Source organism: Chironomus tepperi, unplaced genomic scaffold (genome assembly GCF_022539635.2).
Source record: "Chironomus tepperi strain 1889 unplaced genomic scaffold, CSIRO-AGI_Ctep_v1 contig_445, whole genome shotgun sequence".
Taxonomy (NCBI): domain Eukaryota; kingdom Metazoa; phylum Arthropoda; class Insecta; order Diptera; family Chironomidae; genus Chironomus; species Chironomus tepperi.
The window spans coordinates 2,527,085-2,551,516 of NW_027226567.1; the positions used below are offsets into that span (position 1 = coordinate 2,527,085).

At 30.3% G+C, this 24,432-nt stretch overlaps 2 protein-coding genes and 1 long non-coding RNA gene across 4 annotated transcripts in view; 2 read left to right on the top strand and 1 right to left on the bottom strand.

Annotated features, from left to right (window-relative positions):
• Nucleotides 1-851: 851 nt before the first annotated feature.
• Nucleotides 852-2,629, bottom strand: Prp31 (pre-mRNA processing factor 31). Its single transcript, XM_070650498.1, has 3 exons — nt 2,472-2,629; nt 1,780-2,409; nt 852-1,717 (listed from the first exon to the last, which is right to left on the bottom strand). The coding sequence occupies exons 1-3, from the start codon at nt 2,560-2,562 to the stop codon at nt 930-932; spliced, it is 1,509 nt and encodes a 502-aa protein (XP_070506599.1). The 5' UTR covers nt 2,563-2,629; the 3' UTR covers nt 852-929.
• A 5-nt stretch (nt 2,630-2,634) lies between these two features.
• On the top strand, nt 2,635-4,639 carry LOC139098340 (uncharacterized). Its single transcript, XR_011545171.1, has 2 exons — nt 2,635-3,035; nt 3,167-4,639. It is a non-coding gene; the product is annotated as an uncharacterized lncRNA (long non-coding RNA).
• Nucleotides 4,640-5,805: 1,166 nt separating this feature from the next.
• Pkc53E (Protein C kinase 53E) overlaps nt 5,806-24,432 on the top strand; it is a 71,219-nt gene continuing 52,592 nt past the window's right edge. The window contains exons 1-2 of one of the 2 annotated variants that reach the window (XM_070650641.1): nt 5,806-5,868; nt 6,468-6,778. In XM_070650641.1, coding sequence (XP_070506742.1) covers nt 6,603-6,778 — 176 coding nt within the window. In that variant the 5' untranslated portion in view covers nt 5,806-5,868; nt 6,468-6,602. Of the gene's footprint in view, nt 6,779-24,432 lie in introns of both variants that reach the window. The other variant, XM_070650642.1, reaches the window with a different exon arrangement.

Sequence of the window (24,432 nt, forward strand, 5' to 3'; positions counted from 1 at the left end):
ATCCATTTAAATTCCAATAATATGCGGAATATTTCGCAAATGCGACAAAAGCTTAATTGAAAGTAATATAGTATATTTAAGTGAAGAATTCAAGAGAATGTATCACAATGAATTGATTGAACCGGTTAAATTAAAATGCGTAGTTTCTGGAAAATTAACTTTTAATATTTTATAATTCATGATGGGAAAATTCAATTTATATCAATTGCCACAAGATCTGATAGCTGGATTTTAGAAAATCAGGCTTTTTGAGTTGGTATGACTGGATTTGCTGACAGAAGGTTTTTAGAATATTGTTGTCGATTTTTATAGCAACTTAGCAAAATTGAAGATTTGAAACGAATTTTAAAGCAATTTTGTACTCGTTTTATAGCAAAAATACGTACGCTTTTATAGGAAACTTACGTTGTTTCTTGTAGCTAACTTAACTACGGTATTATAGCAATTTTACGTACGATTTTACAGTAAACCTACGTACGTATTTATAGCAAATTCGCGTACGTTTTTATAACAAACGTACGTAAGTTTTGAAACAAATTTACGTAACTTCTTATAGCAACTTTAAGTACTTTTTATAGCAATTTTACGTACGTTTCTGAAACTAATTTTCAAATTTTAAAAGAACGTTATACTCGTCACATTCAAAAAAATTCCAGACAACTTCCAAACTTCCCATTTACCAAAGATTTGAGACGGAATAAATTCAATCAACTAACGCGGCGCAGTTAGGATACTTTACGTAAAAATTCATTGATTATTTAAACTCTTTTACTAAAATCAATTGACGTCACTTTTTCCATTCAATTAAATTTTATAACACATGACAAAAAAGTAAATTGCGTGTTAAGATCTATATTTAATATATATTTATTAAAAGAATCTGAATTATAATGAAAAGTAACTCGAGACACGATTTATAGGACAATAATTCACAACGCTTTCTTACCGACCGACATGAAACCGGAGGTATTTGAGAAATATTTTAAGTTTGCTTCACTTAATGTCTTCTCAGCAGCGCCAGGATTATGAATTTCGAGTCCTTGAAGTGGTGTAAATGCGACACTTGATGCTGTACCTGATACATGCTTCTTAATCGTTGTTGTTGTTCCGATGACATTATTTTGTCGTTGGAGGTTCCTTTGTAGTGTTTTACTGATTCTGACTTTCGTCTTTTCATCAATTTGAGGCATTCTAATACCTCCTGTATTTTTCTTTCCGATTGTACCTCGAGTATATCCTAAATCATCTTGATAAGCATCATCCTCAATTTCGGCAAAGTTCATGCGATTTGCTTGCTTTCTATAATCAGTCATTGCGTATCGTTCCTTCATCTTCCTTACACGTTTACCACCACGACGTTTTTTACCGCCTTCAAGTGGCTTCGGGAGGGGTTTAATAAATTTAACTGGCGGAGGTTCCTGTAGCTTATCAATTTTCTTTTCAATATCTTCTCTAAATGCTGTTCCAATTTCACCGTTAACAGCTTCATGTGAGGCATCAACTCGTGCTGCTAATGCAGCTTTATTTGCAACTAGTCGTGCTGCTTTTCGTCGTAATTCTGGAATTGCATCTTGAACTAGTTCTGAATAATAGACAAATCCAGTGTGTGGCAACATAGCAACCTTTGAAAATCCAGACAGAACTTTCTTTTGAGCTCCAAGGACGAGGATGTTGCATGCTGGCATTTTTGAGAGCTTTGTTAAGCCACCGGCGAGACCTGTGAATGGAAAAAAAATGTTAGGGAAGTGTTTTGGCAATAAATAAGGCTCGTTGACTTACCCAATAATTTTGCAGCTGTTTTTGCACCGACAATAGCACTCAAATTTGGTGCAATAAATGTCATTTTACTTTCAACGTAATCGTAAATCTTCACCTTAAAATTATTTAAATCAGATGCCATGTCACATGCCTCATTGATGTTTGCAAGTTCTGCTTCTGTAAGTAATTGGCCCTGTGTAGTTGACGAAGTAACTGACACAATCATAATTGTGGCTTGTGTGAGGATCTTTTGTAAATTTTCATTGTTCTTTGCTTGATCTAAGTCATTGCCGAGTTCTTTGACTGCCCAAATGTAATCCATTTCGTGCATAATCAAAGAATCCAGTTCTGGAAATCTTTTTTGGTATTTGTCCTTAACAAATTTATGAATTGTTGATATTTCATTATCTATTTCTACAGCTGTATTATTGGCTTCGACAATAAGCTGATATTCTGGATCACTTTCGAGATTTCCAATCATCTCTGATGCCTGTCTTGGTCTACTTTCATAGTGAGTTATATCCTCTAAAATTTTCTTCAATCTAGCAGAATCATGAAGTTTACAGATATCCCTAACGGATTCAACCTTTATGTCGATATCCATTTTCTCCTCCACCTCAGGTTTTTCATCTTCCGGCTCATCGAGGTTGTCTAAAACATGAGAAATTTAGTTTAATTAAATGGATTTAGAAAATTTGCGAAATTTAACATACCATCACTATCATCCTTCTCCTTCTTAAGCTCCTCCAAGTCCTCATCATTATCATCTTCCAAATCAGCAAGCAGTTCATCAGCTAGAGACATATTTACTGTGTTTTAATTAAATTTATGTTTTGTTTTTATTTTTCTTCAAACGTTTTGAAATGCTCGGAAAATTTCAAATAATTTTTGACCGGTATAAATAGGGCGGGAGATTTCTAGCAGTTTTTACATCAGATCGTAGCATGCCCCTCGGTCATATGAAAGTTTTTGTTATATAATTCTCAGTCAATGTTTGTTATGATGAAAAACTGTTTATATTTAGGTTTTAGTTATAATATTTGTAATATATGTAAGTTTCACAGGTAGAAAAGATTCCCAACTCGCAGGTACTGACTAGCAGTATAAATCGATCATGTCAAAAGTAGAAATCAACATTACTTATCATACCTGACAAGTCACTTAACCTCTAGTTTATTGAGAAAAAAATAACAACAAACAAAATTTCCAAGTTTAATTAATTGTTTCTAAGGTCTACAAGGCTTAACATTTAATCAAAAGGAATTTATTTTATAAAAGTAAGTATCAAGAGTCGGAAAATCATAAAGTTCATGCTTAAATCTCAAGATTTATTGAAATATTTCAAATAAATCTAAAAGATCCAGGTTAGAAAGTCCCAAATTAATCACTAATTAAATTATCCTTACAGAACCGTCAGAAACTAATTTATTTCGTTTCTAAACATCACTATAAAGCAGTATTAAGCATGGCTGACATAAAGCGATCACCAATTATGGAAACCATTCCAACATATGAGGAATTTAGAAAGGATCTTGATTCATTGAAGTTTAAGACAAACATAAAGGAAAATTATCAATCGTTGGATATCCGAAAAGATACAGAAGATATTGTTAAAGAATTATCAGGACTTGCCATATCAAAATCAACGATAATTGTTAGAATTGAGGATCATGATCGAATGTAGAATGCAAAATAAGTCGCTGGATGTTATGGATCAAAAACATAGTCGAATGAGGCTGCTACTTTTTAGTGGATATAGTCAATAAATATTAATAAGCAATCATTTAATAATTTTAAATATATATATTTCAACATGGTTGTAATCAGAATCACATAATTTTTAAGGAACTTCCTGGAAGTCTCATCTTCTGGATGATTTAAAGCTTTTCGTTTTTTTTTTATTATTTCAATTAAATAACTTAATTAAGTATAATTATTATTTTGATAATTTAATTTGTTAATGAGATTTTTATTTTTTAAAGGCATGGAAATAATTGATAAGATTTAGTTAAGAAGCTTGAATGAGATTTTATCGATATTTTTTTTTATTTATTGTTATTTAAAGTAATTCCAAATAACATGCAAAATATATCATAATTAAAAATAATAATCTGTTGTTTACACACATTTAGACTAGATTTTTTGTAGTTCCAAATCCGGATTAAGTTCACTGGATCTTTTTCTATACCTCTTCATGTTTATAGAACCTTGAATATTCAATTATCTACATCTTAAAATAATATGTTAAAATCTATGCTTAATCTAGCCTTGAAACACTTTTTCAAAAGATTCACACATACACACATATACAGCATATAGTCATTCTCAAGAAACTTAATATTCAGAAGATGTGATCAAGGCCATTTTCATTATTGAGTCAAAATCAGATGACCGTTGCATGAATTAAATTAATAACCAGTAGAAGCTAGCAAAACAGGTAGTCGTGCTTTAGTAATTCAAGGCTAATAATTATTCAGCCTCAAGTAGAGCAAAATGACTAGAATTTTAAAGGCTTTTATCAGTAAACAAGAAAGGCAAAGTAATTGACAATACATTGGTGTCTAGTCTTGCCATTTATGTTGAGATTATAATCAAAACAATACAAATTATGATTGATTGGGAAAGGAATTGTATGGTTTTAATGATACAGTAAATTTTTGAGGTTATAATTTTGTCAATGATTACTTAATTGTTTAAAATTATTAATTTTTTATGATTCACGTAGTAAAAACCCAATAAAATATCATCAGTAAAGTTAGTCAAATAGTTGCAATATGTAGAATATTCAAAAGGTCGAGGTTAACAAGAGTTAATGTTGGAACTCTTCCGGAAATAAAATAAAGTCGGAAGTTTGAATAAAAACCTTACAAATGTTTTAGAATTGTACAGTTTTAGAAATTTTAGATTGTCAAAAAGGTTAAAGTTTGTAATTGAAAATAGCCATTTCATAATTAAGCATTCCTTTGCTGACAAAGCATCTTTCGAAATATTCTTAAATTCATCAAATTAGCTCTTCAATAAATAACATCTAAGTAGACATTTAAAGTTTTCTTAATTAAATTGTTTGATGATAATAATTAAATTCTTAATAGAAATAACACGTAGCATCCAAAAATATCAAAGGCTATTGATGGTGAAATTGCTGACATTTCGATAATCTTTATCTTGTGTTAAATAACCTTGAAATTGTTCAACTTAGGGTTTGTGTGAACAATAAAGCGATCTAGAACAATATTAAGTGTGTTGCAGTGATGCGGCACTTTGGGATTAACCATGCAATGACGCACAAGGTTAAAGAAATTGTTGTTACATGAAATTCATCTCTAGCAAGGGAATTTCTAGCAAATAAAGAAAAGAAAGTGACGTAAATCATTCGATCGGCTATTTCTTGGTTATTTCCCTGAAAGACGTATGAGCAATAAAAGATCGTTGACGTTAAACATCCAAATTTAGATCAAACAACTTAACAGTAACATAAAATACACACCAAGAACAGAATGTTCAATTTAAATGATAATCAAAATAAAGAGAAACAAGAAAAATCATATAACAAGTTGTTCACATATTAAAATACCTCCAAGAATCGTGATATCATGTCGAGTTAAATAACTAAATGTGCCTCTGTGTGGGTCAAAGTAGAAGAGACTACATAAACAGTCAAAAAAAACTTGTTGAGCAAAACAAATGTAAACTTTTATTTCTCACACATTAAATTGCCGAAAAAAAAGTCTAAGCAATCGCAATATTTTGTAGAATCGAACATGATTGTCGGATAATTTACAGTATTAATCTCTCAATAAATGGCATAGATAAAAGAATCACGAACCCAAAATGTTTATGAATAAAAAAAAATTTTAACAAAAATAAATAAAATAATTTCAGTACATCAACAAAAGATTGAAAACTAGACTTCCAGTGTTGCGCCTGCTCGCATCGTCTACCTTCCAATGGATATAAAGGAGAACTAATATCTCTCATGCATAAATCGAAACATAAAATAAAAAAAAACTCTCAGCAGATATTCCAATTCACATTCATTCTCGTGTAGGATTTCATCGCGTTTAGACTTGCTGTAAAATTGTTCGTTCCGCATATATATAGTATAAAAAAGTATATTGATGAGGGAGTTTAAGCTGTTCTAGTGGCAATTTAATATAGTTTTGTTCCACAAAAAAAAAAAATAAAACAAAAGTATCGAAGGGAAGGAAGGCGAGAATTAGTGAATTAGAATAATTAAATTACAGCCGCGACACATATTAAATTAGCATATTATTCAATTCAGTCGGACGATTGAGGCGAAAGCCATAACTACAAAAAAATAAAAAAATTTTGTATAAATATTTTTTTCATCACTTTTTTTTTGTATCATTTCCAATTTTATCTTCCCGACTGGAAGTATCCGCTCTGTATTTTTTTTTCTGTTCTCATTGAAAATTACTGCGTGTGCCATAAAAAGATCTTTTATTCTCATTTCGGATGAGAACGTGCTTTTTTCTCAATATAGTCTTTGAGAATCTATCGTGAGTGTTACAAGGATAAATCCATTAAAGTTCAACTATCATACTTCACATTAGTATATAGAAGAGAAATTTTTTTCTTTTCTTTTTTTTTCGAGAGGATTTCGCTTCCTTCCTTCACTTTTTGCATATTTTCCTCCTCAAAAAAAAAAGAAGAAAAAAATAATAATAAAATTTCTTTCCTTGAAATAGAGGAAGAGAGGAGAATATAATAATAAAAAGTTCTTAGCTTTTGTGTAAATAACTGAGTGACTAAAAAGGAAATAAAAAAAAAAGAATCTTAGTGAACATTTCTCGTGAATTGTAAAATTTTTGACATCCAAAAACATGGCAGAAGAGGAAAATAATCAGGAAAATGATCAAGACAACAAGTTAGCCCTTCGCAATCGCGGACGTAAGGGAGCTTTGAAGAAGAAGAATGTCTACAACGTTAAGGATCATCGATTCATTCCGCGATTCTTCAAGCAGCCAACGTTCTGTAGTCATTGCAAAGACTTCATTTGGTATGTAGTAAATAATTCTTTTATACTGCATAATAGGATCTCAATCATGTATTGTTTCTTAAGCTGCTTAATATGCATGTTCTTTGAAAATTGATTTTTTTTGTGCCTTCCTATTTGATATAAGACTTGAGAGACTTGTCCTCTAGAAAATTAACTGGAAGTTGAAATTAATTTAAATAATCTTGGTTGGGATGTCTTCGGAAGCGCTGTTATGTTAATTTTATTGTAAATCAGTTGCTCTTCAATGATACATTGCGGTATTTATGATGATTGCTAGGTTTTCTGAATAATTGTTTACGAACAAATTTTCACAAATTTTTAAAGTAATTCAATTTAATGTGCTGAAACGTCAGATTCATGATTCCTAGAAGCAGAAGAGAAGTTGAATGAAATGTAATTGAGATATTGTTTACGAAATGAAGTTAATTTAATTAAGTTTACTTACTAAATTCTGAGAAATTTGCAAATGCGGGTCTTGCAACTAAACATAAACATTGAGTTTGCTAATTTCAAAATCAAAACGTCCGTTATAAAAATAAATACCAAGTCAGCAAGAAGTAAATCAATCAGGTCAAAGAGATAAAAATTCCAGATCTAATTTGGCTCCCGAATAATAAAAACGATCCGTAAATTACCACCAGAAGTATCTGCAACATAATAAAAAGTTGTACAAAAACATTCACATTTTCTATTACACATCAATTTTTTTCTCACTTGTCCATTTACTTCAACAACGTCAATCTCCGATTCTTTTTTTATCGATTACAAACACAATAGATGCTGTCTTTGTATTGTGTGCTCAAAACAACATCATCTTTTATTCCATCTCATAAAACTTTGTTTTGAATTGAGAGATTTTTTATTAATACAGCATAAAAGACCGCTTAGATACTGAATATGATTATATTTACACGGTCAATGTCGTGTCTATCTCGTTTTTCGTCTAAATAAACAAAAATTACGCGTATGTGAATCATAGCAACATATAATCATAATATTTTTTTTTATTATTCACCGTCAAGTCTTGGTAACAAAAAAATTCATTTTTTCGACAGCCTGAGCAATAATTTAAAGACTTGTTGATACTCACGGTATTTTTTGTGCTGTTTAAAGTCATTATTTTCATATCTAAATTTCAATTTTTATGTTGGTGCTTATGTGACCATTAAAACAAGCCACATAAACTCCAAACAAATCGATAAAAAAAAATGTACATTTGTTGCCTCGACCAGAATGGGAGAAAAATTAATGTGGTATATACATATTCTGTGTAGCACACACAAAAAAAAAGAACTGAAAGAAGAACAAAAATTTGAAAAGCTTGTTTTCATTTTAGAATGAGGGTTATGGCAAAAAAGGAGATGGAAAATGAGGGGGAAAAAATGAGAAAAGGAATTATGAAAGCTTCTTTTTTTGTTGCTTAATGGATGACTTGAACGCATTTCCTTTAGAAGAAATTACGGTATTCAGGACATTATTCCTTGATCTAGGCTTGACATTTGATTGTCAGTGAGTGGTTTGTCATTTCCTTGCAGTTGTAAGTCATGATGATGTCTTGGGATTACCTTTTTAATTGATTTGATAGGATTTGGGAATTGAATGCTGTGTACCGCATTGTAAGCTTTTGAAATTTTGCTATGTTGTGTGATTTTTACATGGATTTTATTGATAAAATAGAGTTTGGTTGTGGTAAAAGCTTCATAAACTCAATCAGATTTGATAACATTGATATAACAGATAATTAAAGCTCTCAGAGTTGGGTAACCTTCGATTATTCGCGGTACACGTATCATGCCTTGATCAAAACCATACATGATGTACTGTTCTTGACATTTCCAACACTTTTGACGGAACACTTCTGTTTCGCTGCACGCAGCTTGTCCACAACTGCATTAAATACACATCCCTAAACCGCAATACATCCAACAAATCTTTGAATGCTCCACGAACAAAAGCTATATCCAAATAAATTAACAGCTACAAAATACAAGCTATCCAAATGTATTATTTACACTAAAATAAAAGTCCAAAGAGAACAGTAATATCATTCTCATAAGCTGTCAATTGCAATACGAATCGAGCTTAAGTGACAAACTGAATAGCAGTTACGGACAAATAAAAAAAAAAAAACAACATCAACTGACAATTTACGGATAGTAATACCGTTTGATCCTCGAAAACCGCACAGAGGGAAAAAAGATGTATAGAGAGGGAGAGAAAATCAATGACGGAGATAATACCTCACGTTGAAGTTCTGTTGCTTCCAATTAAAAGGTTCATATTTTAGATTAAAAATAAAAATTTATATAAAATCTGATAAGCAGGCGAGGTTTGCGTCCTTTTTCTCAGCTGTATTTAAGCTATAAGAATTGTCCTTAATGCAGTGGTGGACAACCTGCGAGCCGCGGTAGACCATTGTTTGGAATTTTCATGAACCGTATATCTTGTAAGGTTTCGGTCGAGGCATTCCATCAAGATATGTCACCATAGGTTGCCCATCACTGTCCAAAAGGATGAGAAAACAATAACGGCTTTTCGATCTTAATATTAAAGGATTAAATGCAAAATAAAAGTAATAAAATTCACATCATTTCCATGCCCTAAATTCACCTAATTTACATTGATCATTTAGTAGTCTAATATAATTTTGTGTATTCTAGACTCATTAAAAAGATATATAGCCATAAAAAAAAGAGAGGAAATGTTTTATTTGAATTACATATTATAAAAATATTTACATTATTTTTTATTATGTTAGGGTAAAATGTGTGCAAAAAAAGTTATTTTTCTCCTCTACAAACCCATCATCATCATGTCACGAGTGTTTTGTGAAAAAGCGGATACGTCACCTTCAAAAATGTTCATAATTCAGAATTGTTTATGAGCTGATGACAATGGGGACATGTTTACATAGTTTTGTCTTAGTTTGGAACTGCAGAAAGATTTATTGGCTTTTTAACGGTTAAAATTATTTTGAAATTTCTGAGTGACAATCCCCGCAATTTACATAAACAAATAGAAGTGACAATCCCCTCCCTTCATATTAATGTAATTGAAATTAAATTTAATCTTGTTTCATAATTCCAACAATGTAGATCAACAAAAGATTATTTCAATATAATTATTATAAAACAAGAAGCCGTACATCATTAAGGAAGTATAAAGCAATTAATTCAGAAAGTACATCTTGTATATTAATGAGAAAATTATAAAATATGACAACATGTTGATAAAAAAATATTTTCCTCCCTATTCTACTCGCTGTTATAACTCCCGTATAAATCAATAAACTTTCTTCTACTTCATTAAAGCTCATTAAAGTTTATATCTTGTGAGTAAACATAAATAGAAATATTTTTAGAACTGTTTATAATCGAAAAAAATTTTTTTTCCATAAAATTCAACCAGTTTGACCTTAATTTGTGATGAAAGCAGCTGGAGAAAAATGAAAATTATATTTTGGCGATTGTTCCTTTAGGAAAACAGGCGCTTTACTTGATAGTAAATTTACCGTCATTGTTTTGTTGGCATCAATGAAGTTTGCTTCCTGTCGGGTTTAATGTTCCATATTTTTTTTGGGTTCATTTGGTTCATCTTTTAAATTATTGATTCCTATGTACCAAAAAAAAGAATTGTTTAGAGTAACAAGCTTGTTAAAATGTAAAAACATAACCTTCATATACACGACCTTTAAATTATAAAAAAGAAACACTTTTACGCTTGAGCAGCTAATATATAATTCATAATGTTGCATAAAATCTAAAGAATATGAATACAAGAATACAATGTTTATGGCAAAAATATGAAGAACCAATTAAATTTTCATCAAATTATCTCATCATACAGAAATAAAAGAAAAGTTGAGAGAACTTTTATGTTTGAATATTAAAAAAAAATGATGAGCATTAAAAAAAGTTTTTCTTGTTTTCTCTATGACGTCAAATGCATTGTTTTGAAGCGCCTTGATGCTGTACACTCAAATGAAACATAACATAAGCGAACTCGACCGGAGAAAATTGGTTGTATTCAGCACAAATATAATGGAAACGAATGCAGTACACAACTTAATGAATTTAATATTTTTTTATTTTTTCTAGTGATTCCTTTAAAGAGGCAATTATACCTTACAACCAGACTCCTTTTGGGTTAATTGAATTTGCTGATGTTACTTCTCAGATTTCTTCCATCGCCATTCCGCTTTTATTGCTTGAAGCTTTTAAGCTCATTTATAGAGCTTCTCTTTTTATTCTTAGTAATAATTTATAGCACCGCCTATAGACTAGAAGCCTGTCTGGGTTTACAACGGGGATGTAAAACTTATCGGATTTTATTTGGATGGAAATGAGAAGGGAGAGAGAAAAAATGTTGGCATGGATCTTGAAAGTTTTCATTTAATTCATTGCATTTAATGCTATTGGATGTTTTTTGTAATTTTGCAGGTGGTTTGAGGTTAGGTTTGGGATGTTGTTGAGGTTAGGAGGTCGTCTTGAAGCTAATCATGAGATTCAATAAACTAATCATTGCTTACTGACTTAGCTGGTCGTACAGATCTACTGAGAATCACGGCTTCTCTAAGTTGATGTCTAAAACTGACTATAGTTGACTATTCTTGGTCAATTTCCAGTTCCAAGTGTTACAATGTGATTTAAGATTACATTTGGGATATTCTTCAGTTTAATAGATCGTCTTATAGCTCGTACACATCAATTGCGATCCATGATCTCCCTTAGTTGTCTCCTATAGCTGGCTCTATTCCTGGCTCTCGTATTCCAATGTAAACAACCCTATTCTCTACAAATTTACATCTAACTTTCTTGTTATTCAAAAAATATATAAATTTTAAAAACATCTGAAATTTTCCACTCATTTCTTAGTCATATTATCTTACTCCTCATCTGGTAGATGGGAACATTATACAAACTAAATATTTCTACGATAGCAAATGTTGAATATTCAATTGTATCTAGTTCATCTAATGAATAATTCAATAAATGGAAATTTTACTCCTTTTTGGTTTAAATAATATTAAAAAAAATATAAATTTGTTGATTTTTCTAGTTGATTTGATACTCAATTTGCTTATTTAATAATTTTTAAAAGTTCAAAATAAGTTTAGAATTTGAAATTTATTCTAATGTTGTTTAAATGTCAGCAAACTTCAAGCAAACTCGAAAGTCGGAAAAAATTGAAATTCAAATCTTAAAAAACCGTTAATTTTTAATAAAATACAAAATCAACAACTGAATATCCAGCTAAATTTGGTCAAAATTTCTTTCATAAATTTGATTGACAAAAATCCCCACTAAAGTAAGATTACACAACAGAATTCACAACAAATAACTTTGTCTGTTGTGATAAACTGAAAGGCATTAAATGACCATAGAATTTAATGGTCACATTATAATATAATCTGTCTCATTGAAATGGAATGAAACATTTAGTAAATCATGTTTATCATAAATTGCAGTGACATATACACTCGGGACATTCAGAGCGAGAGCAAGTAAAGTTGACATAAATTTGATGCAATGTATTCATCATTATCGTACTACATTCACTTTTCACACATACGAAGGGCGCGAATTATTCATAAAAATATAAAAAAAAAGTTGAGAATTTTCGCAAGTGAATATAAAAAAAATTTTGAAATGTGTTTTTTGTGCTGAATCTGACTATGACATTGATGAACATTTTTTATTTACGACAATCTAGAATTACATTTGACATGCAAAAATAATTAAATTTTATGATAGTTTAATTGCATTTTATTATACTTTACTCGATGTATGTTGACAAAAATCGATTTTTATCATGATATTCATGAGATTCAATCTCATTTATTCAATATTGATCCACTAATCTATGCTCATCATTTGAGTAAATAAATTTGAATGAATAATCCTCACTCCTTTCTGAGAATTTCTAAGAGCTCATTTTGCTATCAAAATAAATGCCGAATTTCAATTTGAATTAGGCAAATTGAGAGTGAAGCAATGATGTCATAAACAATGTTTTTATGATGAATAAGTTTTTGAATTTATGAATTTTCGCGCCATTTTTGTTTTGTTCTCACTTCAAGTTTTGTTTTTCATAATTTAACTTGAATTTATAAGTAAACTTAGTTTTTGTCACTTGAATTGGTTCAAAAATGTAGTAACAAAATGTTAATTACATTTTAAACTGTGAATTTGAATCAAAAATTAGCAAATTTTGCAAGAAAAATTGTTGTTTACTTCTTTTGTTTACAATTTTCAAGATTTTAACTACAATTAAACAAAATTGATTAGTTGCAAATAGTTTACTATGCCTTTAATAAGCATTTCCTTCTCTAAGCTATTTCAAACATAAAACTTAAGCTTTTTCTCTAAACCGATCTCAATTCTTTTTCAATTATTTACAATCAAATGTTTCAGAGTTAATTCAAAGCTTTTTTCCTCTTTCCATGTTAAGCTGTAACTAGGGAAATATCCCCTATAATCAAGAGATTTCTCTTACAGAAAACTCAATTCTCTTCTTATGCTTATTTACTAAGCTCTATAAATTCTGATTACATTACAAATTGTATAAACTTTGGAGAAATTTTTTTTTATTCAAAATAGATTTCTTGAAATTAGAGCTTATCAAAGAATATTTTGTTGACGTGGATAAGTGGAATTTAGGTGCTGGTTTTGGAAAAAATAAAAAAAGAAGTTTGTTTTCTTTTTAATTTGAATTTTTTCTGCGAGCTCAGTGGAAAGTTTTTATTAATATTTTTCAAAATTGACTCATATTGTAACAGCTTTGGATAGAAAAAAAGCTCTTAAATTCGGCAACACAATAAGAAGTTAAAGCCAATTGTGCAGTTTTCTCATTTGTCATACAACATACCGTATGATAAAATATAGAAATATTTGCTAAAAAACTACACAAACACATGTGTAGGCCTAATTGATTTATGTTATTGATTCAATTTTCTTAACATTTTTCCGATTATAAATACACAATCACATATGCTATTGCCATGCGTATACATGGAGTAAATGTATAAGTGATATATAAAAAATAAATCCTTTTTCCATTCTTACTCGACAGATTATTATATTTTAATTTACACTTCGTTCGTACGAGTTTACTTGAGTATGATGTTTGACTTAATTAAGCAATTCATCGAATGTTCAACATTTGCTGTATACAATTTTGTTACTGCTAACTCAATGTGTGCTAAGGAGGGAATTACAATTAAGTGAAACTTATAAGTTTCCACTTTAATTAAAGGATCTAATTTTATTTTGCTAATTTGACTTAAATTACACAATATAAAAATATATACTAAAGAGATTGCAATTCTACCAGATTATTGTTAGGGAATCTATTGTTTTGGGAGTTAAAATAGATGGAAATCGAATTTCGAAAGTTAATTAAGTTTCGAAAATGAATTGTTGAAAATGTGAAATTGAAGCTTTGAATTATAAAGAAAAGAGTTGTATTTTGGAATTTAAATCTTTGAATTGTGAAATTAAGAGTTTCGTATTTTGAAATTAGAATTTTCGAAATTGATGTTGTCGAATTTCGAAAATGATGTTTTCGAATTTCAATTGTCAATTTTTAGAACTTTGATAATAAAACCGAACTAACCAACAAAGAGCTTAATCTGAGCTACACATTCAGATTTCAACCCAAGATCTTAATATTCCTAGATTAAAGAAAGCTTCAAATTACAAAAGTTAAATTCATTTCAACTAAAATACCTTAAAAACATCCTTTTATGACAGTCTATTTCAAGCTTCAAACAGTTTTCAAGTAATTTTCCATTCAATTTATAATCAAATCATTCAAATTCACAGGAATAGCTCATTAATCCTCCGGAAACACTCCCACTAACTTTAATCCCCTAACCTTTTTTTTACATAACATCTCACACAACATTCATTCCAAACATGAAAGCGAAACTTTTCTTCAAACTCAATGAAACCTGACTTGAATGAAAAATAACTAATATGAGATGTTAAGAAATAAGCTTAAAGGAGAAACTTTTCAATAAATTTACTCACTATAATGTGTTAGAATTGTCCCCAATTGATATAGAAAGAAACTGCTTTATTCAGCTTTTCATTCGATTGCTCTCTTTTGTATTGTCATAAAATTTACACCATGTATGGCTGTCAATTTTTGTTAAGAATAACGCAGCTTTACCATAGTTGTAAATTTTCTTCAATAATGGTTGCGGGTGAATGGCTCATTGGTTCAATGAATTGTAATGATAGCATTATCGTGTGCTTACAGACATAGAAACTAGTTGGTGAATTTTATTGATTAAATCACGAACGAAATTGACTGTTAATGGTTACTGATTGGAATCTCATTTTTATATTCAGTTCTCGAATGGGTCATAAGCAGTTAATTTTAATTTCCAAATCTCGTCCTTTAAATGCTGCGTAATTTTTACGACCATTTTATGCAGACACTTGTCTCATTTTTTTATCATTTACGGGTTTGTGTACATTTAAGATCGCAACATTTTTAATCAACTTCATCCCACAAAACTGTAAACATTGATGCTTCATTTAAAATATAATCTTGTTTATCACGAATCTCTCAGCTTTTGGTTAACAATAAAGAGACAGAATCTCTGAAATGTACATTGCTGTTCCATCAAATTACCATAAATTATGTAATTTTTGTAAGTCATTCAGCTCCTGTGAATTACAAAAAGCTGTACATTCATCTGATTAAAAAAAAGTATTGACATAAAAGCTTTGAGCAATTTTTTATGAATTAAAAGTCACTTAATGCGTCTAAATGAAAGTTAAGTACTTGCTTCGAAAAAATTAATTCCTAGAATAAACTTCAACTTTTTGTCTCTCTTTTGTACATACACATGAGGTAGATTACAATTAGAAGCGTAGGTATAATATTACACAATCTAAATTACAGCTACGTTTACATTTATAGAATAAAATTTTTTTGTTGATGATAATCACAATGACGAAATTCCCACAGCTCATTTAGTAAGCATCAGGTGATATAGGAGATTATTTTTATGAAATTTATTTGAAATGTTTTAATGAAATTGATTAAAATTGGAGCGATGGAGATGGCTTAAGAATTTAAATGTTGAAGACATTTTTGTTTTAAGGAAATTTGATTAATGTCGTAATTTTAGATGACAGAAACTTAGCGAAAACATGCCTTTTTAATATAAAAGAATCATATGGATTTGGAATGTAAATTCTTCTTAAAACTAAAACTTTCATGATGTATATTGTGATGTAGGAGGATTGTTGAATCTTTAAGTATAGAGTCATTTGTAGGCGTAGCTGATAGTGTGAGATAATACTTTTGAAGATGAAGTTCCATGAAGTAGTTAGGCAAGATATCGAAAATCTGCAACTCATCTGGTTTGTCAAGATGCGAGATCGAATCTCACAATGCATAGAAATTAATAAAATTCCAGCACCAAGCCAATGTTTCACTGTCTCCAAACAAGTAGTATGACGGAGGTTTATGCTAATGTTGAGATCATTGACATTAACTAAGCTTTCCAATAGAATCCAATTATCAGATAATTCATTATCAATTTTGTCATCAATTTCTGATTCTCAAGCTAAGACCCAAATATCAATTCACATGCGAAAATTCCCAATCACTTATCTAAATTAAAGGTAAAAGCTTTTTTCAAACAATGAACTCTTTAATATAACACTAACCTACATACTCTCTTGAGATAATCATTGAACCGGTTGATTTTCTTCTTGCTTAATTAATTCAATATCCTAATAATTAATTAAATTCGAGACACAAAAGTTCTTGACACCTAAAAAATAATTTTGATACTTTTTAAGAGCTTTCAAATTAGTTCTCGGAAGTTGACTGTGGAGATGTAGAGTTGACTGTAGAGATGGTTTTTTGCAAGTAATTTCTATGGAGACCTATCCATGTTATTTCTTATTTTTTTTTTTAACATAAAACTTTTCACAAAAATTTTCTTTTTTCTCAGCCTCAGATGAGGGTTGAAAAGAAAAGTATGAAGTGATATAAAAAATATTTTTTTTTTGTCTGTAGAATGTCGAAACGAAGTTAATTAATTTTGTTGAAATGAAATTAACACTATCAAAATTTGTAGCATGTTTAGGAGAAGTTAATGATGTGATGTTGATTTGATTGCTTGTAAGAATGAAGTGTGTGCTAGAAAAATAATTTTTTTTTCTATTATTTAATCTTCGGATGGATGTAATTCATGACTTTTCAATGGAAAATTAAGAAAACCTGTTGATATTGGTTTTTACGGAACGTCATTTTACCATGATCGTATGACATATTACCGAAGGGTTTCCCGAAGTTTCGAGTTCTATGACTTTTCGAGACCGAGATCGAGAACAAGAACGAAAACTGGAACGCAGCCGAGACTCATAACACGACAAGACTGATACTGATACTGAGACCGAGACCAAGACCGATACCATTACTGATATCGGGACCAAGACTAAGACTGAGACTGAGATCCAAACCAAGACTAATACCGAGATCAAGACCAAGACTCTATTGGAATTTTTCGACATCTCCGTCACGACAAATCTCGAGAATCCTTTATATAATGGTTATTTGAGGTCGTCACGAATGCATTTACAACAAGAGTATCTATATGAATCGCTTGGGGACAAATTTATTAAATAAATATCATGAACCCTGAAAGCACATGGCGTAGAAATGGCCGAGAATCTAGCTCAGGCTAGCGTGAAATCAAGTTTTCTATTAAATCGGTCTGAGGCCAGATAATGGGACATTTTTAAGGTCGTGTAGCTTCCAAGGATGTTAATCATCGGATTCATGATTTTAGATGTTAATTTTGGGTCAAAAAAGATTAACGTTCAGCATCTTGTTCAGTCATAAAGTTCAAATACCCAACTTTAAAATCTCAGCAATATTCTTAAGGTTTCTTCTCTAATCTATTCGTTTATTGGTTTACGAATTCCAATATTAGAAATCACGACTTGGTTCTCAACACAATGTCCGTTCAGATTGTAAATAATGCATTCCATAGAGTTCGTAGACTACTCGAATTTTCTATGAAAATGTCAACCACGAACTCAAATTCAATATACAATCTTCAAAAACACATCTTTTGGTCAACAAAGACCATAAAAAACATCACAATTAGAGACAGATAAATTTCGCATCTATTTTTTGTAAATTTCGCTTTTTTTGAAAATTAAAAATTTCGCTGAAATTTCGCATCAATTAAAAACATGAATTATATTAAATATTTTGGCAGAAAAAATATATTTAAAAAACTACAAATCATTTGCTATGATTGTTGTAATTTCAATGTTATCTTCTGTGACATTCGCGCATAAAAATATTAGATATTTTGAATTTCAAAAATCTGTTGCCGAAATTCATGCTGGAAATTTTTTTTTAAAAAATTTTCATGGGATAGAATTAAATTTTCGTAACAGAAATCACGAAAATTGGGCCCTGAAGTTACATATTCAATTAATTTACTTTTAAACTTAATATTCATTAAAAATTTCCGCTAAAATTTCAAAAAATTTCGGATTTTCGCATTTATTTTAAAATTTGTAAATTTCGCATCTATCGCCAAAAAATGCAAAATTTCGCAACAATTCGCTGAAATTTCGTAAATACGAAATTTATCTGTCTCTAATCACAATGCATAACACGATATCGGATCCTTCTTCATATCTTACAAACAATGAAAGGCGCTTCAACACCGAAATATTCTGATAAAATCTAACATAAATTAAATCAGAAAAAATACCATAGCCAAAAAACTGCAATAAATCATTTACTTTAGACTTCCTTCACATCTTACAAGTAAAAAGCTTTGAAAATTAAATAAGAGCATGAGCAATGAACATAAAATAGACTGATTTGTTTGAACAGAAAGCGAAATTTATTAGGGAGCAAATCATGCTTGCGACAGCAAGCAACATCAAAGCAAACAGAACTGAATTATTAATTTCGACGGTAAATATATCATAAGGGCCAAAAATAAGAAGAAAGAAGAAAATTTTTTAAAGAAAAAAAAAGCACAGGAAAGCGTTTTGAACATCCGTGAACGAGTAGGAGAAGCACGTCGAAGGAGGAGATCTCGAATGCCCAAAAGCAAAATTCATTTTCCATGTCATGAATTTTCAATGGCTTTCTTCGTTGAAACATCATTCCAAATGTGTTTAGTTAAGAATTACGTTGATGATATATATATATATACTTATATATATGATTATTATTATTTTTCATTGTATACATATATGCTGTTGCTGTATATATGCGTTAGAAAAAAAAAACGAAACAGTGAGCATCAACGAAATGGAAAAGGCTTCATTCGATAAAGGTGATTTGGCTGATAGGTTTTCTCTTTCTCTACTTTCTTTTATGTAATGATGCTCTTCTTTTTAGCACATTTTCGGAAATAAAGCTAGTTTAATAAAGCACTTCAGTGGGTCGGTCGATAGACTGTCTTTGAAAATTCGTTAATCAGATATCGTAGGGAACTCATATACGTTTTGTTAGATCAGTTTTATAGAGTTATTGCAGCTTTACATTGTCTAAAATCTTACATATTTCCTTCGTTTGCCATTCAGATCATTTGTGAACTAAGGCCTGGCGTAGATGTCATCTAAAGCAAGCTCTTTCGCTGACTCTTGCTTGCCAATTCCTGATTTGAAGTGCAATACTTTCAATATAGGCATCTAAATTCTTGTAAATCCCTAAATTCGATGAAAAGTTTTAGTTTTATTAAAATTTTATTTGTAAGCATACCTGAAGTTGGCTGCAAAAGAAAACTTTTCGGGAATTTGAATTTTGAATAGCTATATTATTTTGAAATTTCAAATTTTTCATAACCGTTAGAAATTTTACATTCGAAATTTACGTTAAATTACTCAGTTTCTGATCTCTGTTACAAAAATGCGCTGATGCCACTCGATAGGAACAAGTATTTTTTTTATTTGGTACGGCATTATGCTTGAAGATCAGCGATTACTTTATTATTGAGTTTATGATTTTTCCAGAATTTTCATTCTTGTGTTGAAACTTCGCATTTATTAATAAGAAGAAAAAAATAAGAAAAAAATTATTTGGCATACGTGAAATTCAATTTTCAAGCATATAAATTTTTATTGAGTAAAAATTATTATTTATGCTACTCAACAAGTATCAAACATTAAAGCGAACAACCTGGAGTTCATGACATAAATGTGCTGTTGGAGGAAATTGAAAAAAAAAAATAAAGTTTCACAAAAAAAAGAACTAAAAAGTCAGCGGAAAAACTCAATAAGTGAAAAGTTCGAATGAGAATTGAACGGAAGGGACGAATACGCGTTGCGAATTTCTAAAAATATTAATAAGGGGCGCTGTCGGCTGATGACGTGAAAAACTTTTTTATTCTATTAATGTACATATGTTATTTTTTAATAATAATACTTGCGCATTATGTTCGAAACAAAAAATTATATTAAATTTAATTAAATTCATTAAATATTCATTTTTGGCTATTAAGACTTAATCAGATGCAAATTTGTTAATAAAATAACTCTGTCAATTTTGAACGAGCAAAAAAGTCCTATTAACTTTGAACATTATTCATGATGAAGAATGACGGGGATGAAAAATTAAGTTGAAGCTCTGAAATTAACAAAATATTCATCATAGTAGGGTGGCAATCATTATGTTCAGCACGGTTTCAAATTACAAATAAATTGACTATGTTCTTTTTTTTGGAACTAATTTATTCAAAATTAAAGACAATGAAATTAATTTTAAAAAAATACGCTTTTGGCAGTAAAGCTTTTGCGAACCTTTTGATCAGCATAGAAGCTTTCTCTTTGACCGTTTTCATTTATGATTGACATTTTTTTTCGTTGTTCCTTGCCTCAAACAATAATGGTTAAGTAGGGCTTGACTTGTACTTCAATTCAACATCATTTTTCTTCGTTTTTTCGAAATATTTGTCTTGGAAATTACCTTTCTTGGAAGGTAATTTAAAGCATTTTTTGGACGTGTTTCGGAGTAAAAAAATATTTTTGGAATTCCGATCATATCTGAATATTTGAAGATAAAAATTAAGTCTTGGAAGGATTTTATGCTTGAAATTCTTGAAAGAATTGAAGATTAATTCAACAAGTATTAAGTTTACATTCAGATAATTTTGAAATCAAGTGACATATTTAAGGATATTTAGTTGAGATGTCAAATTATCGAGTTTCTAGAAGGATTCATCAAGTCAACGTAACCTAATCAGAATCAGAACTAAGAGTCTGATATGATTGAATCAAATGCTTATACAACACAATTCGGGGAATCACGTTTTAGTGCCATTATGGTAACTTTATGTCTAAACGTTACTACAACGTAATAGCGGTGTCCTGGCGAACAAGCTGTGCTGTTTGGAAAGATGAAATTTGTCCTTAAATCCTGTAAAGTAAGATCGTTGACTTCATAATCCTGTAGAAAATCTCAAACACCAGAAATGACCCGTAATCATTAGGTACTCAAGAAACCTAGCTCCACTAGTTGAATCCAATCCGAATAGCATAAGACGTTAAGTCGATTTGAAATCCGACATCAAGCCGGTTTGACTCTGATGCCGGAATTTGGTACTTAATTTACACCGAATTCCCGAATCACGACGACCGAATTATTGATCGATAAATCGATTTGTACTATTTAAGCTAGAGTTCGACGTTGACTCTAATGGAATTAGCTTTTTATTAAATTCAACAGACGTCACTTATAAACAATCTCTTTACCACAACACGTAACTCATTCAAAATAATTCCTTTTCAATCATAAGCCTCTCAAAAATGAGGATTTTGTTGAAGAATTTACAAAAATTTTGTGGGAGGAAATAAGGATGAATTTTACTCAATCCTAATGTATTAACATTTTAAATAATGTAAAATGTAATTTTGTTTAGAATTTGATAACATGTTATTAACTCCCGAGCGGTATTAAAATGATGTATTACAAGATGTATAACAGCAAAATGTCTACGTAAGATTATTAGTATATTAAATTACGAAATTTATAGAACACGCGATTCGCGACAAAATTTCTCATATTTATATACATAAAATGCATATTAATATTGACTATACCATTTATTCAACACGTGATACGCCTGTTGAAGAGAATTGTGCTTAAAAAATCCCAGTCTGCCCGTCATTCAGATCCACAATTTGCATTGTGATAACATTTTGAACTCGTTCCTTTAATTAACACCTTTTTCTCATTACAATTTATTATTATTATTTTTTATTCATCATAAGCTCCAACATTACGAATGATAAATGGCTGTGTCTTATGGATGCTCATGCCCCAACCCAACCGACATTGAAGAGCAGACAAGAGAGAAATTTATATATATTTTATAATTAGTGTACAGCTGAATCTGCTTATAAAAAACTACAATGATAAACTTAAATTAAGTTCATTTAATGAACGGAAGCATTAATGGATGTAAAGACAATGGATTTTCATAAAGTTCTGCGATGAATAAAATGTACTTTGGGAATATTGTGATGATTAATAGGGAATGGTACTTTAATGACGTCCAGGAATGATGAGGGAAGGGGGGATTAGGGATCTTTGAGGTTATGTATTGACTTTTGTGTATGAATACTGGTTGAGTGAAGGAAAATGGACCTAATTACTTACTTCGCTAGTCGTAGAGGTCTATTTAGATTCATGTGCTTCTTTAGACCCTCAGATAGCACCTAAAGTTGTCAGGTGGCTTCCTCAGACCCTCATATGGCTTCTGTCTGCCAATTTCTAATACCAAATGCAATACTGTCTCTATTGGCAGTATTCCAACACAGTCTATTCCAAGAATAACTAAAGCGGAACTAGAATTGCATATTTGATAAAGAATGCCAACTTCTAGCTACACAGCTGCACCATATTCTCTAAAAAAATTCTTGTTAAACAACTTATGTACGCAATTTATGACCGATCTTAAGCGGATGAATAAGCTAATAATTTCAAAAAATTTCCAAAAACTGGTTTTTAATCGTGCCTGCCTTAAACACAAATTACCTGTTTCTAAAGTTCATATGGATTTCTGGCAGTACATCGTCTGCATATCTTCATGATTATTTTTATTATTTTTTATACGATAAAAAATTTATTTTCATCACATTCACTTCATTTCCACACACAAGTCACAGCCTAATCCTATAAAAGTGTCACAAATATGAAATTCTTTTTTGCGAATATATCATGAAGTATTTCTAGTCACAAAAAAAAGTATATTCATATCAAAACACCGAATGATGAAAGTGAAATGTGAAAAAAATGTCAACTTCCTACGTTCGTTGAATGCTTCAGTTACGGCAGGAATGAAGAAAAAAAAAAAGAATTTCTTCCGCAATTTTCATGAAAGAATAATGACATGAATCAGCGCATGAATTGAGTGTGCCTAAATTAGCTACAACAATACACGTTCCAACAGTGTCTTTTGGCTCTTTTTTTTCACGCTAGAATCCATTCTCTCTCGGATGAGAAACCAGTTTATTTGTATCATCGTTTTGTTTACATAATAACATTCTTTTTTCTCATGGCTCTATAGGTAGACATTGAATAAGAAGTTATCTAACACACTGTTATGGTCGCACAGAATGACATTGCTTGATAATTTCTATATAAATATTCTATTTTTATTATAAATATTTTTACAAGATGTTTTTTCATACTTTTTTATTCGATATCAATCAATCATTTGTAAAAAAAGGCTTTTGTTTGGATTGTAAGGTTGGATATTGTGTAACTTTTCTGTATATTGTTTTGTTTTTATTTCAGTAGATATTTAAATTGAAATAAAGTAAACTTTAGTATATTTGTTGGATATCCTTAGAGTAAAGTTGAAATAAATATTGCGACATTTGTAGACAAAGCTTTGCTTTGGGAATTTTATTTGAAATGAGATAAGATTTATTTAGAGAAGCGATTCTTTTGGGAATTTGAAGATGATTTTCAAGACATATGAAGTTATTGGTGAATTTTGTCAAGAAAACTTTCAAACTTTAGTTTAGTTTTTCTATGGAAATGATAACAATGTTATTTATCAGACAATTTTATGAATGATTTGACTTATTTGACTTGCTGTACAGATCAATAGCAATCCATGATAGACCTTTCTTAGATACTGCCTCAAGCTAAGTCTATAGCTGGCTATCGAGTTTAAATGATTAGAACTGTGGAGGGCAATCTGTGTGTCGCGAATTTTTTTTTTTGGAAATTCCATGCCGTGCGAGATTATGATCGAAAGTTCCCAACAAGGTGTGTTGCGAAAAATGAATGGTTACACTGTATTTGAGTTTTAACAATGAATTCTCGAATTGATTACAGACTCTCAAACTTTTAAACACTTCTCCACTCCTAAATACTCTCCTGATGTCAACTAAAACTATATTAATTGCTGACAAAAAAGTCATGACCTTGTAAACAAAGCGAATAATTCTTGGAAATTCCATATTTTTTTAACTTGATGAAGAATGCCGGTGCTTCACAAATGAACAAACCCAAATGACACGTGTCATAGAAAATGCATAAAATGTGAGCTTCGGATGATGTGACTCTGGACTGAGACCAAATCGAGTTAAATCTGATGCTCTGACTTCATCCCAGAGTCATGACGTCCCGAATCAATTTTATTT

Coding starts and splice junctions, on each gene's coding strand:
- Prp31 (XM_070650498.1), bottom strand. CDS start 2,562: ATGTCTCTAGCTGATGAACTGCTTGCTGATTTGGAAGATGATAATGAT. Junction 2,410..2,471: donor GGAGAAGGATGATAGTGATG/GTATGTTAAATT, acceptor CTCATGTTTTAG/ACAACCTCGATGAGCCGGAA. Junction 1,718..1,779: donor AACAGCTGCAAAATTATTGG/GTAAGTCAACGA, acceptor TTCCATTCACAG/GTCTCGCCGGTGGCTTAACA.